This window comes from Nerophis ophidion, linkage group LG21 (assembly GCF_033978795.1).
Source record: "Nerophis ophidion isolate RoL-2023_Sa linkage group LG21, RoL_Noph_v1.0, whole genome shotgun sequence".
NCBI classification, from domain to species: Eukaryota; Metazoa; Chordata; class Actinopteri; order Syngnathiformes; family Syngnathidae; genus Nerophis; species Nerophis ophidion.
This window is the reverse complement of record NC_084631.1, coordinates 44,692,792-44,707,486: the sequence shown is the minus strand read 5'-3', so window position 1 is coordinate 44,707,486 and position 14,695 is coordinate 44,692,792. Positions and strand designations below refer to the sequence as shown.

The window sequence follows — 14,695 nt, the reverse complement described above, 5'->3', positions numbered from 1 at the left end:
AGTACCCACACTCTTTTTTTATGTAGCCACGCTGTTGCGGCTTGGCATTGTCTTGCTGAAATAAGCAGGGGCGTCCATGAAAGCGACGGTGCTTAAGATGGCAGCATATGTTGTTCCAAAACCTGTATGTACCTTTCAGCATTAATGGTGCCTTCACAGATGTGTAAGTTACCCATGCCTTGGGCACTAATGCACCCCCATACCATCACACATGCTGGCTTTTACACTTTGCGTCGATAACAGTCTGGATGGGTCGATTCCCCTTTGGTCCGGATGACACGATGTCAAATATTTCCAAAAACAATTTGAAATGTGGACTCGTCAGACCACAGAACACTTTTCCACTTTGCATCAGTCCATCTTAGATGATCTCGGACCCTGAGAGCCCGGCAGCGTTTCTGGATGTTGTTGATAAATGGCTTTCGCTTTGCATAGCAGAGCTTTAACTTGCACTTACAGATGTAGTGACAAACTGTATTTAGTGACAGTGGTTTTCTGAAGTGTTCCTGAGCCCATGTGGTGATATCCTTGAGAGATTGATGTCAGTTTTTGATACAGTGCCGTTTGAGGGATGGAAGGTCACGGTCATTCAATGTTGGTTTCCGGCCATGTCGCTTTCGTGGAGTGATTTCTCCAGATTCTCTGAACCTTTTGATGATATTATGGAGCGTAGATGTTGAAATCCTTAAATTTCTTGCAATGTCACTTTGAGAAAGGTTGTTCTTAAACTGTTTGACTATTTGCTCACGCAGTTGTGGACAAAGGGGTGTACCATCCTTTCTTGGGAAAGACTGAGGAAGCTGCTTTTATAGCCAATCATGGCACCCACCTGTTCCCAATTAGCCTGCACACCTGTGGGATGTTCCAAATAAGTGTTGGATGAGCATTCCTCAACTTTATCAGTATTTATTGCCACCTTTCCCAACTTCTTTGTCACGTGTTGCTGGCATCAAATTCTAAAGTTAATGATTATTTGCCAAAGAAACAAAAAGTTTATGAGTTTGAGCATCAAATATGTTGTCTTTGTAGCATATTCAACTGAATATGGCTTGAAAAGGATTTGCAAATCATTGTATTCTGTTTATATTTACATCTAACACAATTTCCCAACTCATAAGGAAACGGGGTTTGTTATTAATGAGCATGGTTAAAAAAAAAAGTAGGTTTAATAATTAAGTTGTACTATATGAGTGGGCTCCAAGGTCAAAATGGTTAAGAGCCGCTGGTATATTTGTCTTTAAAAAATTGCTGTTTATTAATAGATCGTCCACTACGGGGGAAAAAAACCGTAAGAATCCCAAAATATTTGACTCTTACCCATGGCTCCTCCCATGTGACAACCCCAGAGGCTGAGACCCACGCTGGCAGCGTTCCAGCAGGTCCCGATGATGGCGTAGACCAGAATGGTGCCCATGTTGCTGAAGAACAGCTTGTTGGGCATGAAGTAGCCCGCGTCCAGGATGATTTGGGGCAGCAGGTAGAAGAAGAAGACAGTGGGGGTCAGCTTGAAGGTCTGCACCTTGTCTGCACCCCAGATGATGCCGCCCAGGAGGAAGCCGAAGCAGATGAGCAGGGCGCTCTCTGGGATGATGTTGGTCACGTGGTGGTTGGCCTCGATCACTGGGGAGAAACATGAAGGACAGTCAGAGTTACAAACCCTGTTTCCATAGGAGTTGGGAAATTAGATGTAAATATAAACAGAATACAATGATTTGCAAATCCTTTTCAAGCCATATTCAGTTGAATATGCTACAAAGACAACATATTTGATGTTCAAACTCATAAACATTCTTTTTTTTTTCCATAAATAATCATTAACTTTAGAGTTTGATGCCAGCAACACGTGACAAAGAAGTTGGGAAAGGTGGCAATAAATACTGATAAAGTTGAGGAATGCTCATCAAACACTTATTTGGAACATCCCACAGGTGTGCAGGCTAATTGGGAACAGGTGGGTGCCATGATTGGCTATAAAAACAGCTTCCCAAAAAATGCTCAGTCTTTCCCAAGAAAGGATGGGGCGAGGTACACCCCTTTGTCCACAACTGTGTGAGCAAATAGTCAAACAGTTTAAGAACAACCTTTCTCAAAGTGACATTGCAAGAAATTTAGGGATTTCAACATCTACTCTCCATAATATCATCAAAAGGTTCAGAGAATCTGGAGAAATCACTCCACGTAAGCGGCATGGCCGGAAACCAACATTGAATGACTGTGACCTTCCATCCCTCAGACGGCACTGTATCAAAAACTGACATCAATCTCTAAAGGATATCACCACATGGGCTCAGCAACACCTCAAAAAACCACTGTCACTAAATACAGTTCATCGCTACATCTGTAAGTGCAAGTTAAAGCTCTACTATGCAAAGCGAAAGCCATTTATCAACAACATCCAGAAACGCCGCCGGCTTCTCTGGGCCCGAGATCATCTAAGATGGACTGATGCAAAGTGGAAAAGTGTTCTGTGGTCTGAGTCCACATTTCAAATTGTTTTTTGAAATATTCGACATCATGTCATCCGGACCTAAGGGGAAGCGAACCATCCAGACTGTTATCGACGCAAAGTGTAAAAGCCAGCATGTGTGATGGTATGGGGGTGCATTAGTGCCCAAGGCATGGGTAACTTACACATCTGTGAAGGCACCATTAATGCTGAAAGGTACATACAGGTTTTGGAACAACATATGCTGCCATCTAAGCGCCGTCTTTTTCATGGACGCCCCTGTTTATTTCAGCAAGACAATGCCAAGCCACATTCAGCACGTGTTACAACAGCGTGGCTTTGTAAAAAAAGAGTGCGGGTACTTTCCTGGCCCGCCTGCAGTCCAGACCTGTCTCCCATGGAAAATGTGTGGCGCATTATGAAGCGTAAAATACGACAGTGGAGACCCCGGACTGTTGAAGGACTGAAGCTCTACATAAAACAAGAACGGGAAGGAATTCCACTTTCAAAGCTTCAACAATTAGTTTCCTCAGTTCCCAAACGTTTATTGAGTGTTGTTAAAAGAAAAGGTGATGTAACACAGTGGTGAACATGCCCTTTCCCAACTACTTTGGCACGTGTTGCAGCCATGAAATTCTAAGTTAATTATTATTTGCACAAAAAAAATTAAGAGTGAGTTTGAACATGAAATATGTTGTCTTTGTAGCATATTCAACTGAATATGGCTTGAAAAGGATTTGCAAATCATTGTATTCTGTTTATATTTACATCTAACACAATTTCCCAACTCAAATGGAAACAGGGTTTGTAGATATTTGTTAGTAAATAAACACATTTTTGCTTCTAGAAAGGTCAAGAAGGTTTCTTTTCAAGCACTCACAGCCAGACTAGACATTGAAACAAACTCCTAAAACCCAAAAACAATGAGGTTGCAAAATTTGCAAATGATCAACTTTTTTTTCCCCCCCCTTTTCCTTGGCATATAATTAACCAGCGTGTCTTCGTTTATAAATGCCCAGAAATATTCTTGCATAACTAAAGAGTCACTTTTGGTTAAGCTCGCTAGACTTTATGGATTAATAATCAAGCCCAATCAGTGGGTGAGGAAAAAAAGAGTCCCATTTCAAAATGTTTATTATTTATGTCAGTTTGGGGTTAATTGTTCCTGGTTTAAGATGTCCAACACTCCTAACAACTCCAAACACAACTTAAGTTCAATCCCACTCTTACGTGACTTTAAGGGGACTTAAATTATTTTAATCTACATTTAAAACACTTACTTGTGGTCCTCATAATAATAAGTATTCAGAGTCGTTACTCAATATTTTTCAATCGATCAATCAATCAATGTTTATTTATATAGCCCTAAATCATGAGAGTCTCAAAGGGCTGCAAGGAAAAACTCAACCCAATGGGACACTTTGGAGAGGACCGCAGATGTGGGTCCAGTCCATAGTGGATCTAACATAATAGTGAGAGTCCAGTCCATAGTGGATCTAACATAATAGTGTGAGAGTCCAGTCCATAGTGGATCTAACATAATAGTGAGAGTCCAGTCCATAGTGGATCTAACATAATAGTGTGAGAGTCCAGTCCATAGTGGATCTAACATAATAGTGAGAGTCCAGTCCATAGTGGATCTAACATAATAGTGAGAGTCCAGTCCATAGTGGATCTAACATAATAGTGAGAGTCCAGTCCATAGTGGATCTAACATAATAGTGAGAGTCCAGTCCATAGTGGATCTAACATAATAGTGAGAGTCCAGTCCATAGTGGATCTAACATAATAGTGAGAGTCCAGTCCATAGTGGATCTAACATAATAGTGAGAGTCCAGTCCAAAGTGGATCTAACATAATAGTGAGAGTCCAGTCCATAGTGGATCTAACATAATAGTGAGAGTCCAGTCCATAGCGGATCTAACATAATAGTGAGAGTCCAGTCCATAGTGGATCTAACATAATAGTGAGAGTCCAGCCCATAGTGGATCTAGCATATTATAGTGAAAGTCCTGTCCATAGTGGATCTAAAATAATAGTGAGAGTCCAGTCCATAGTGGATCTAACATAATAGTGAGAGAGTCCAGTCCATAGTGGATCTAACATAATAGTGTGTGAGTCCAGTCCATAGTGGATCTAACATAATAGTGTGAGTCCAGTCCATAGTGGATCTAACATAATAGTGTGTGAGTCCAGTCCATAGTGGATCTAACATAATAGTGAGAGTCCAGTCCATAGTGGATCTAACATAATAGTGAGAGAGTCCAGTCCATAGTGGATCTAACACAATAGTGAGAGTCCAGTCCATAGTGGATCTAACATAATAGTGAGAGTCCAGTCCATAGTGGATCTAACATAATAGTGAGAGTCCAGTCCATAGTGCATCAAACATAATTGTGAGAGTCCAGTCCATAGTGGATCAAACATAATTGTGAGAGTCCAGTCCAAAGTGGATCTAACATAATTGTGAGAGTCCAGTCCATAGTGGATCTAACATAATAGTGTGAGAGTCCAGTCCATAGTGGATCTAACATAATAGTGAGAGTCCAGTCCATAGTGCATCAAACATAATTGTGAGAGTCCAGTCCATAGTGGATCTAACATAATTGTGAGAGTCCAGTCCATAGTGGATCTAACATAATAGTGTGAGAGTCCAGTCCATAGTGCATCAAACATAATTGTGAGAGTCCAGTCCATAGTGGATCAAACATAATTGTGAGAGTCCAGTCCAAAGTGGATCTAACATAATTGTGAGAGTCCAGTCCATAGTGGATCTAACATAATAGTGTGAGAGTCCAGTCCATAGTGGATCTAACATAATAGTGAGAGTCCAGTCCATAGTGCATCAAACATAATTGTGAGAGTCCAGTCCATAGTGGATCTAACATAATTGTGAGAGTCCAGTCCATAGTGGATCTAACATAATAGTGTGAGAGTCCAGTCCATAGTGCATCAAACATAATTGTGAGAGTCCAGTCCATAGTGGATCAAACATAATTGTGAGAGTCCAGTCCATAGTGGATCTAACATAATAGTGTGAGAGTCCAGTCCATAGTGGATCTAACATAATAGTGAGAGTCCAGTCCATAGTGGATCTAACATAATATTGTGAGAGTCCAGTCCATAGTGGATCTAACATAATGGTGTGAGTCCAGTCCATAGTGGATCTAACATAATAGTGAGAGTCCAGTCCATTGTGGATCTAACATAATAGTGAGAGTCCAGTCCATAGTGGATCTAACATAATAGTGAGAGTCCAGTCCATAGTGGATCTAACATAATAGTGTGAGAGTCCAGTCCATAGTGGATCTAACATAATAGTGAGAGTCCAGTCCATAGTGCATCAAACATAATTGTGAGAGTCCAGTCCATAGTGGATCAAACATAATTGTGAGAGTCCAGTCCAAAGTGGATCTAACATAATAGTGTGAGAGTCCAGTCCATAGTGGATCTAACATAATAGTGAGAGTCCAGTCCATAGTGGATCTAACATAATAGTGTGAGAGTCCAGTCCATAGTGGATCTAACATAATAGTGAGAGTCCAGTCCATAGTGGATCTAACATAACAGTGAGAGTCCAGTCCATAGTGGATCTAACATAATAGTGAGAGTCCAGTCCATAGTGGATCTAGCATATTATAGTGAAAGTCCTGTCCATAGTGGATCTAACATAATAGTGAGAGTCCAGTCCATAGTGGATCTAACATAATAGTGTGAGAGTCCAGTCCATAGTGGATCTAACATAATAGTGTGAGAGTCCAGTCCATAGTGGATCCAACATAATAGTGAGAGTCCAGTCCATAGTGGATCTAACATAATAGTGTGAGAGTCCAGTCCATAGTGGATCTAACATAATAGTGAGAGTCCAGTCCATAGTGGATCTAACATAATAGTGTGAGAGTCCAGTCCATAGTGGATCTAACATAATAGTGAGAGTCCAGTCCATAGTGGATCTAACATAATAGTGTGAGAGTCCAGTCCATAGTGGATCTAACATAATAGTGAGAGTCCAGTCCATAGTGGATCTAACATAATATTTAAAGTCCAGTCCATAGTGGATCTAACATAATAGTGAGAGTCCAGTCCATAGTGGATCTAACATAATAGTGTGAGAGTCCAGTCCATAGTGGATCTAACATAATAGTGAGAGTCCAGTCCATAGTGGATCTTACATAATAGTGTGAGAGTCCAGTCCATAGTCCAAGAGTACAGCCCAGACGTTTCTCCTCAATGAGCTAAATTGAAATCTGTCCGTTTAACTCCTTGCTTCATGTCTGTTTAATCGATGTCATCAGTGTTTGAACATGATACACTATTTGACGGTGTATATGCCAGGTACCCCTCGTCGTCGGCTTATTCCAGTAGAAATGGCGAGCGTTTCCCCATTTCATTGCCAGAACAGCTGAGCTCGCTCCCCGGGTTGGCTGACATGGTCTCACAAGAGGTAGTTTCTCTTTAAATATCCTTCTTGGAAATGGCCTTGCCAGGTATATAGTATGCACCTGACTAGAATTACTGCCGGGTCAAACTCGTTTCGCAAAATATTATTTTTATTAGCGCATGTCTAGAATTTCCACCGGGTCAAACTCGTCACGTCACGAGTGACACTTCACCTGTCATCATTTTCAAAATGGAGGAGGTAGATTTCAATCATTTGAAATCGCATAAAGGGAAGAAGATTAAGAGCTATTCAGTAGGATTTAAGGTCCAAGCTATTGAATATGCTAAAAAGAACAGTAAGCAGCTATGTTTTATTAATATACCATAGCTGCGTGTGTCAAATATGAGTCATTAAATGACTCCCGCCTCCTGGTGGTAGAGGGCGCTAGTGATCCTTCTTGCGACTACTCGGCTGCAGAAGAAGTGACAACAAGCAGCGATCGTTTACTTTTTCCTCTCGCTTGCACTTTTAACATGGAGGATTACATATCTAAAATAAAACCGTTTTCTAAACTGGACTTTCAATGGAAGCAGGAGGTAATAAAGGAAGATCTCCATCGAGACAGAGAGACTTTTAAAACTGAAGAAAGATAAGGAAGACTTCTATAAACAAGTTATCGATGCTTTTGATCAGAAGGAGCTGCGCATGGACTTCGTTTATAAGTAAAGGTAAGACACTAATAATGTTTTTTTATTAAATGTGCTTTCCATGTGAAACATATTTGTGAAACATATTTATATAGCGCTTTTCTCTAGTGACTGAAAGCGCTTTACATAGTGAAACCCAATATCTAAGTTACATTTAAAGCAGTGTGGGTGGCACTGGGAGCAGGTGGGTAAAGTGTCTTGCCCAAGGACACAACGGCAGTGACTAGGACGGCGGAAGCGGGAATCGAACCTGCAACCCTCAAGTTGCTGGCACGGCCGCTCTACCAACCGAGGTATGCCGCCCCTAAAAGACAACATATTTGATGTTCAAACTCATAAACTTTTTTTTTTTGCAAATAATAATTAACTTAGAATTTCATGGCTGCAACACGTGCCAAAGTAGTTGGGAAAGGGCATGTTCACCACTGTGTTACATCACCTTTTCTTTTAACAACACTCAATAAACCTTTGGGAACTGAGGAAACTAATTGTTGAAATTTTCAATCAATCAATCAATCAATGTTTATTTATATAGCCCCAAATCACAAATGTCTCAAAGGGCTGCACAAATCATTACGACTACAACATCCTCGGAAGAACCCACAATAGGGCAGGGAAAACTCACACCCAGTGGGCAGGGAGAATTCACATCCAGTGGGACGCCAGTGACAATGCTGACTATGAGAAACCTTGGAGAGGACCTCAGATGTGGGCAACCCCCCCCCTCTAGGGGACCGAAAGCAATGGATGTCGAGCGGGTCCAACATGATACTGTGAAAGTTCAATCCATAGTGGCTCCAACACAGCCGCGAGAGTTCAGTTCGAAGCGGATCCAAGACAGCAGCGAGAGTCCCGTCCACAGGAAACCATCCCAAGCGGAGGCGGATCAGCAGCGTAGAGATGAAAGTGGAATTCTTTCCCATTCTTGTTTTATGTAGAGCTTCAGTCCTTCAACAGTCCGGGGTCTCCGCTGTCGAACCTGCAACCCTCAAGTTGCCGGCACGGCCGCTCTACCAACCGAGCTATGCCGCCATGATGGTATCCTTACATCCATCCATTTTCTACCGCTTATTCCCTTTCGGGGTCGCGGGGGGCGCTGGCGCCTATCTCAGCTACAATCGGGCGGAAGGCGGGGTACACCCTGGACAAGTCGCCACCTCATCGCAGGGCCAACACAGATAGACAGACAACATTCACACTCACATTCACACACTAGGGCCAATTTTTTTTTTAGTGTTGCCAATCAACCTATCCCCAGGTGCATGTCTTTGGAAGTGGGAGGAAGCCGGAGTACCCAGAGGGAACCCACACAGTCACGGGGAGAACATGCAAACTCCACACAGAAAGATCCCGAGCCTGGATTTGAACCCAGGACTGCAGGACCTTCGTATTGTGAGGCAGACGCACTAACCCCTCTGCCATCCTTACATCACACTCAAATTTATAAGCGCAGGCTTAAATTTACCGCATGCCTTTGGTAAGCGCCGGAGTGAGAATAGGTTTTAAAATAATTAGCGCATGCTTGCCTTTACCGCATGCCTTTGGTAAACGCCGGACTGAGAAGAGGTTTTAAATCAACAAGCGCCCCGGCGGCAATTCCAGGAAATACGGTAATATGGATTTAACCATTTTAACAATTTTCAAACAATGTCATGACTAAGTGAGCTAAAAATAGATTGGGAGGTGCATCAGTGATGACAAATCACTGCTTGATAGCGTCTATGAAAACATTCCTCAGAAACAGACGACGCATCAAATTCCACAAAAACACACACACACACACACACACACACACACACACACACACACACACACAATGGTACCTTATGATGATCAACCACTTGATTATATTCTAACAGTTCTTGGACATACCTAGTTTGGACAGAAAGGCCACCAATACCCACAAGGCAACGAGGTAAGGAGGCTCCACATGATGCCACTTAAAGGTCACCACAGGTATGCCAGTGATGCTGCCAGCATGGCCGTGCTCGCTGGAGTTGGATCCTGCATTTCTTTGCTCTTCTGGAATCTCCGCTCCATTTGCCCCGAGGATGAAACAAATCAGCCACATTGATCCCAGGAGCCAAAGGTGTGCGTATCCACCTGGCCCCATTTGTACGTGGAAGAGGTCCCGTGATGCGGAGAAGGTAAGAGAGTAAGTATCTTGCTTCTTCCTCACTCCTGTGTATCCAACTAGCTTCTACTCCCGCGTCGGACTTGGCCTTTTATACCTCTGGCCAAGGTTGAGAGGTGGAGGACATGAGGTGTGACGGATGTCTCAGAAAGGTGTCCAGTTATTCAGTCACATTGGAAACACTTGATTGTTTTTTGGGAAGTTTTCTTTTCCCCCCCGGTGTCAAAGTGTGCCATGTGTTCCCAGTAAGTGATGGATTACGGAGGGGAATTCGATGGATAGTTGAATGAATAGCTTTGTACGTCTTGGGTTACATTTCTACCGCTTCATCCGGCGAGTAATGATTGACGCTGACGTTGCACAACCTGTGGTTAAAGCCCCAAGCTGTTTTGTTTGGAGAAAACTGTGAAGAATAAAGTCAACTCAACACAATTTTTTGCTCTTTTTATTACAGTTTTTTTTCTGTTATTTGCTGTTTTTTACTACAAACCCCATTTCCATGTGAGTTGGAAAATTGTGTTAGATGTCAATCAATCAATCAATGTTTATTTATATAGCCCCAAATCACAAATGTCTCAAAGGGCTGCACAAATCATTACGACTACAACATCCTCGGAAGAACCCACAAAATATGAAATATCTCAAATAAGGCTGATATCTGCTTATTTTCTGTCTGATAAGATCATTCTTCTCACTAAGCAGATTTGATGTAAGAGTGTTTTACTTCTTTTAAGTGTTTTGGTCCTAAACGATGTCAGTAAGACATCGTAAATATAAACAGAATACAACGATTTGCAAATCCTTTTCAACACATATTCAGTTGAATGCACTACAAAGTGAAGTGAAGTGAATTATATTTATATAGCGCTTTTCTCTAGTGACTCAAAGCGCTTTACATAGTGACACCCAATATCTAAGTTACGTTTAAACCAGTGTGGGTGGCACTGGGAGCAGGTGGGTAAAGTGTCTTGCCCAAGGACACAACGGCAGTGACTAGGATGGCGGACGCGGGAATTGAACTTGCAACCCTCAAGTTGTAAATTGTGAATTATATCTATATAGTGACTCAAAGCGCTTTACATAGTGAAACCCAATATTTAAGTTACATTTAAAGCAGTGTGGGTGGCACTGGGAGCAGGTGGGTAAAGTGTCTTGCCCAAGGACACAACGGCAGTGACTAGGATGGCGGAAGCGGGAATCGAACCCGCAACCCTCAAGTTGCTGGCACGGCCACTCTACCAACCGAGCTATGCCGCCCCTAAAAGACAACATATTTGATGTTCAAACTCATAAACTTTTTTTTTTGCAAATAATAATTAACTTAGAATTTCATGGCTGCAACACGTGCCAAAGTAGTTGGGAAAGGGCATGTTCACCACTGTGTTACATCACCTTTTCTTTGAACAACACTCAATAAACGTTTGGGAACTGAGGAAACTAATTGTTGAAGCTTTGAAAGTGGAATTCTTTCCCATTCTTGTTTTATGTAGAGCTTCAGTCCTTCAACAGTCCGGGGTCTCCGCTGTCCTATTTTACGCTTCACACATTTACCATGGGAGACAGGTCTGGACTGCAGGCGGGCCAGGAAAGTACCCGCACTCTTTTTTTACGACCCCACACTGTTGTAACACATGCTGAATGTGGCTTGGCATTGTCTTGCTGAAATAAGCAGGGGCGTCCATGAAAAAGACGGCGCTTATATGGCAGCATATGTTGTTCCAAAACCTGTATGTACCCTTCAGCATTAATGGTGCCTTCACAGATGTGTAAGTTACCCATGCCTTGGGCACTAATGCACCCCCATACCATCACACATGCTGGCTTTTACACTTTGCGTCGATAACAGTCTGGGTGGGTCGATTCCCCTTTGGTCCGGATGACACGATGTCAAATATTTCCAAAAACAATTTGAAATGTGGACTCGTCAGACCACAGAACACTTTTCCACTTTGCATCAGTCCATCTTAGATGATCTCGGGCCCAGAGAAGCCGTCGGCGTTTCTGGATGTTGTTGATAAATGGCTTTTGCTTTGCATAACAGAGCTTTAACTTGCACTTGCAGATGTAGCGACCAACTGTATTTAGCGACAGTGGTTTTCTGAAGTGTTCCTGGGCTCATGTGGTGATATCCTTTAGAGATTGATGTCGGTTTTTGATACAGTGCCGTCTGAGGGATGGAAGGTCACGGTCATTCAATGTTGGTTTCCGGCCATGCCGCTTACGTGGAGTGATTTCTCCAGATTCTCTGAACCTTTTGATGATATTATGGAGCGTAGATGTTGAAATCCCTACATTTCTTGCAATGTCACTTTGAGAAAGGTTGTTCTTAAACTGTTTGACTATTTGCTCACGCAGTTGTGGACAAAGGGGTGTACCTCGCCCCATCCTTTCTTGTGAAAGACTGAGCATTTTTTGGGAAGCTGTTTTTATAGCCAATCATGGCACCCACCTGTTCCCAATTAGCCTGCACACCTGTGGGATGTTCCTAATAAGTGTTTGATGAGCATTCAACAACTTTATCAGTATTTATTGCCACTTTTCCCAACTTCTTTGTCACGTGTTGCTGGCATCAAATTCTAAAGTTAATGATTATTTGCCAAAGAAACAAAAAGTTTATGAGTTTGAACATCAAATATGTTGTCTTTGTAGCATATTCAACTGAATATGGCTTGAAAAGGATTTACAAATCATTGTATTCTGTTTATATTTACATCTAACACAATTTCCCAACTCATATGGAAACGGGGTTTGTATTTTTACTGTTTGCAACTTGCTCTGTTACATTTTTTGAAACAATTGAAACAACAAGATCTCACTAGTGGTGCGACAGAACAAATCCAGTACAGGCCACCTTCTCATTCTATGGGTTTTCTTCATTTTCATGACTATTTACATTGTAGATTGTCACTGAAGGCATCAAAACTGTGAATGTGGAGTTATGTACTTAACAAAAAAAAAAGGTGAAATAACTGAAAACATGTTTTATATTCTAATTCCTTCAAAAAAGCCACCCTTTGCTCAGATTACTGCTTTGCACACTCCTGGCATTCTCTTCATTCGCTTGACAGATTGACAATGGCCAAATGGGACAAAATTAAATAGATAGGTATTATTTAATCGTTTAGTTAGTTAAATGTGCAATTAATTAAATTAAATAAATCATTAAATTGGAAAAAAACATTAAAGTGTGAGAGGATTTAATAATAAACTTGTTAATTAAATAATAAAATAACTAAATCAAAAACTCAAAAGATTAAATGTAAATTAACATTAAATACAGCCATGACAATTTAATAACACATCTATTTATTTAATTGTAATCATACACATTACGTATTTAATATAAATCATGATTAATCACTGACATTTTTAAGAAATTAGTTAGAAGTGAAGTGAATTATATTTATATAGCGCTTTTTCTCTAGTGACTCAAAGCGCTTTACGTATTGAAAACCCAATATCTAAGTTACATTCAAACCAGTGTGGGTGGCACTGGGAGCAGGTGGGTAAAGTGTCTTGCCCAAGGACACAACGGCAGTGACTAGGATGGCAGAAGCGGGAATCGAACCTGCAACCCTCAAGTTGCTGGCACGGCCGCTCTACCAACCGAGCTATGCTGCCCCAAGATGTCCTGGACCCCCCGGTGAATACTATTGAGAACCTGGTAATATTTACTTATTGTATACGGCATAGCTCGGTTGGTAGAGTGGCTGTGCTGGCAACTTGAGGGTTGCAGGTTCGATTCCCGCTTGTGCCATCCTAGTCACTGCCGTTGTGTCCTTGGGCAAGACACTTTACCCACCTGCTCCCAGTGCCACCCACACTGCTTTAAATGTAACTTAGATATTGGTTTTCACTATGTAAAGTGCTTTGAGTCACTAGAGAAAAGCACTATATAAATATAGTTCACATCACTATTTGTCTGTTCTAGGGAGTGTACGATATACGGGTACTAGAATAGTACTGCGATACTAATGAATCATACTGTCATGATCCTGGGAAGTTTGTTCTCCCGGAATGCAAACTGACTTTTCTGGACAAGGCTAGCAGGTAGGAACATATTTATGAATCTATTAATCCTACACAGCAGAAATGACAGGAACCTAAACAAAAGGAAAGTGTGTCAATCACACGAGAAGCTAAGGCAAAAAACATAAAACTATGGACATGAAAACCACACTAAACTGTGGCATGAAACAAACAGCATTAACTATAGAATCGCATGAAATAAGCAAGATTTGCTGCGGCAAGAAAAGAGCATGAAACTGTGGCATGAAAAGAGCAATGACGCCGGGGCGAATAACTGGCAAAGACAGGCTTAAATAATAGTCTCTTAATTAGAGCAGGTGCATGTCCGAACACCAGTGGCAGGGGAAACTAGTGAGTCGCCATGGTAACTAAACAAACAAGGGCACGCAAACAGGAACTAAAAGAGTCCAAAAAATAACACAAACATAATCCAGACCACAGATCATGACGCAAAGTTAGTACTATACCGCCTCTAAAAAGTACCGGTCTATGACTAAAGTAAGTTTCTTACAAGTATTATTATCACTGGAGGACGAGGAATAGCTAAACATGCTTCACCACACACACCGTAGGAGCTCACTGGTGTCACAATGTAAACAAATGCCATGGGTGGATCTACACCTGACATCCACTGTAATGATACCAAGTACAGTATTGTATTTAGTTGATACCACTATGATTACATGGATATTTTTAGAAGCACAAAATCTTTTTTCGTTTTTAAAAAATGTATATTATGTTTATAAACTCAGGAAATACGTCCCTGGACATATGAGGACTTAAATTATGACCTTTGTATGATCCTGTAGCTACTTGGTATCGGATTGATACCCAAATTTGTGGTATCAGCCAGAACTAATGTAAAGTATCCAAACAACAGAAGAATAAGTGATTATTACATTTTAACAGAAGTGTAGATAGAACATGTTAAAACAGAAAATAAGCAGATATTAACAGTAAATGAACAAGTGGATTAATAATCAATATTTACAGCTTGT

The 14,695-nt window shown here is 41.4% G+C and overlaps 1 protein-coding gene across 1 annotated transcript in view; it reads right to left on the bottom strand.

The window, feature by feature from the left end:
- Window positions 1-14,695, bottom strand: part of LOC133540178 (sodium/hydrogen exchanger 3-like) — a 57,017-nt gene that overhangs the window by 20,173 nt on the left and 22,149 nt on the right. Inside the window, exon 2 of the mRNA XM_061882736.1 lies at window positions 1,318-1,620. Coding sequence (XP_061738720.1) covers window positions 1,318-1,620 — 303 coding nt within the window. The remainder of the gene's footprint in view (window positions 1-1,317; window positions 1,621-14,695) is intronic.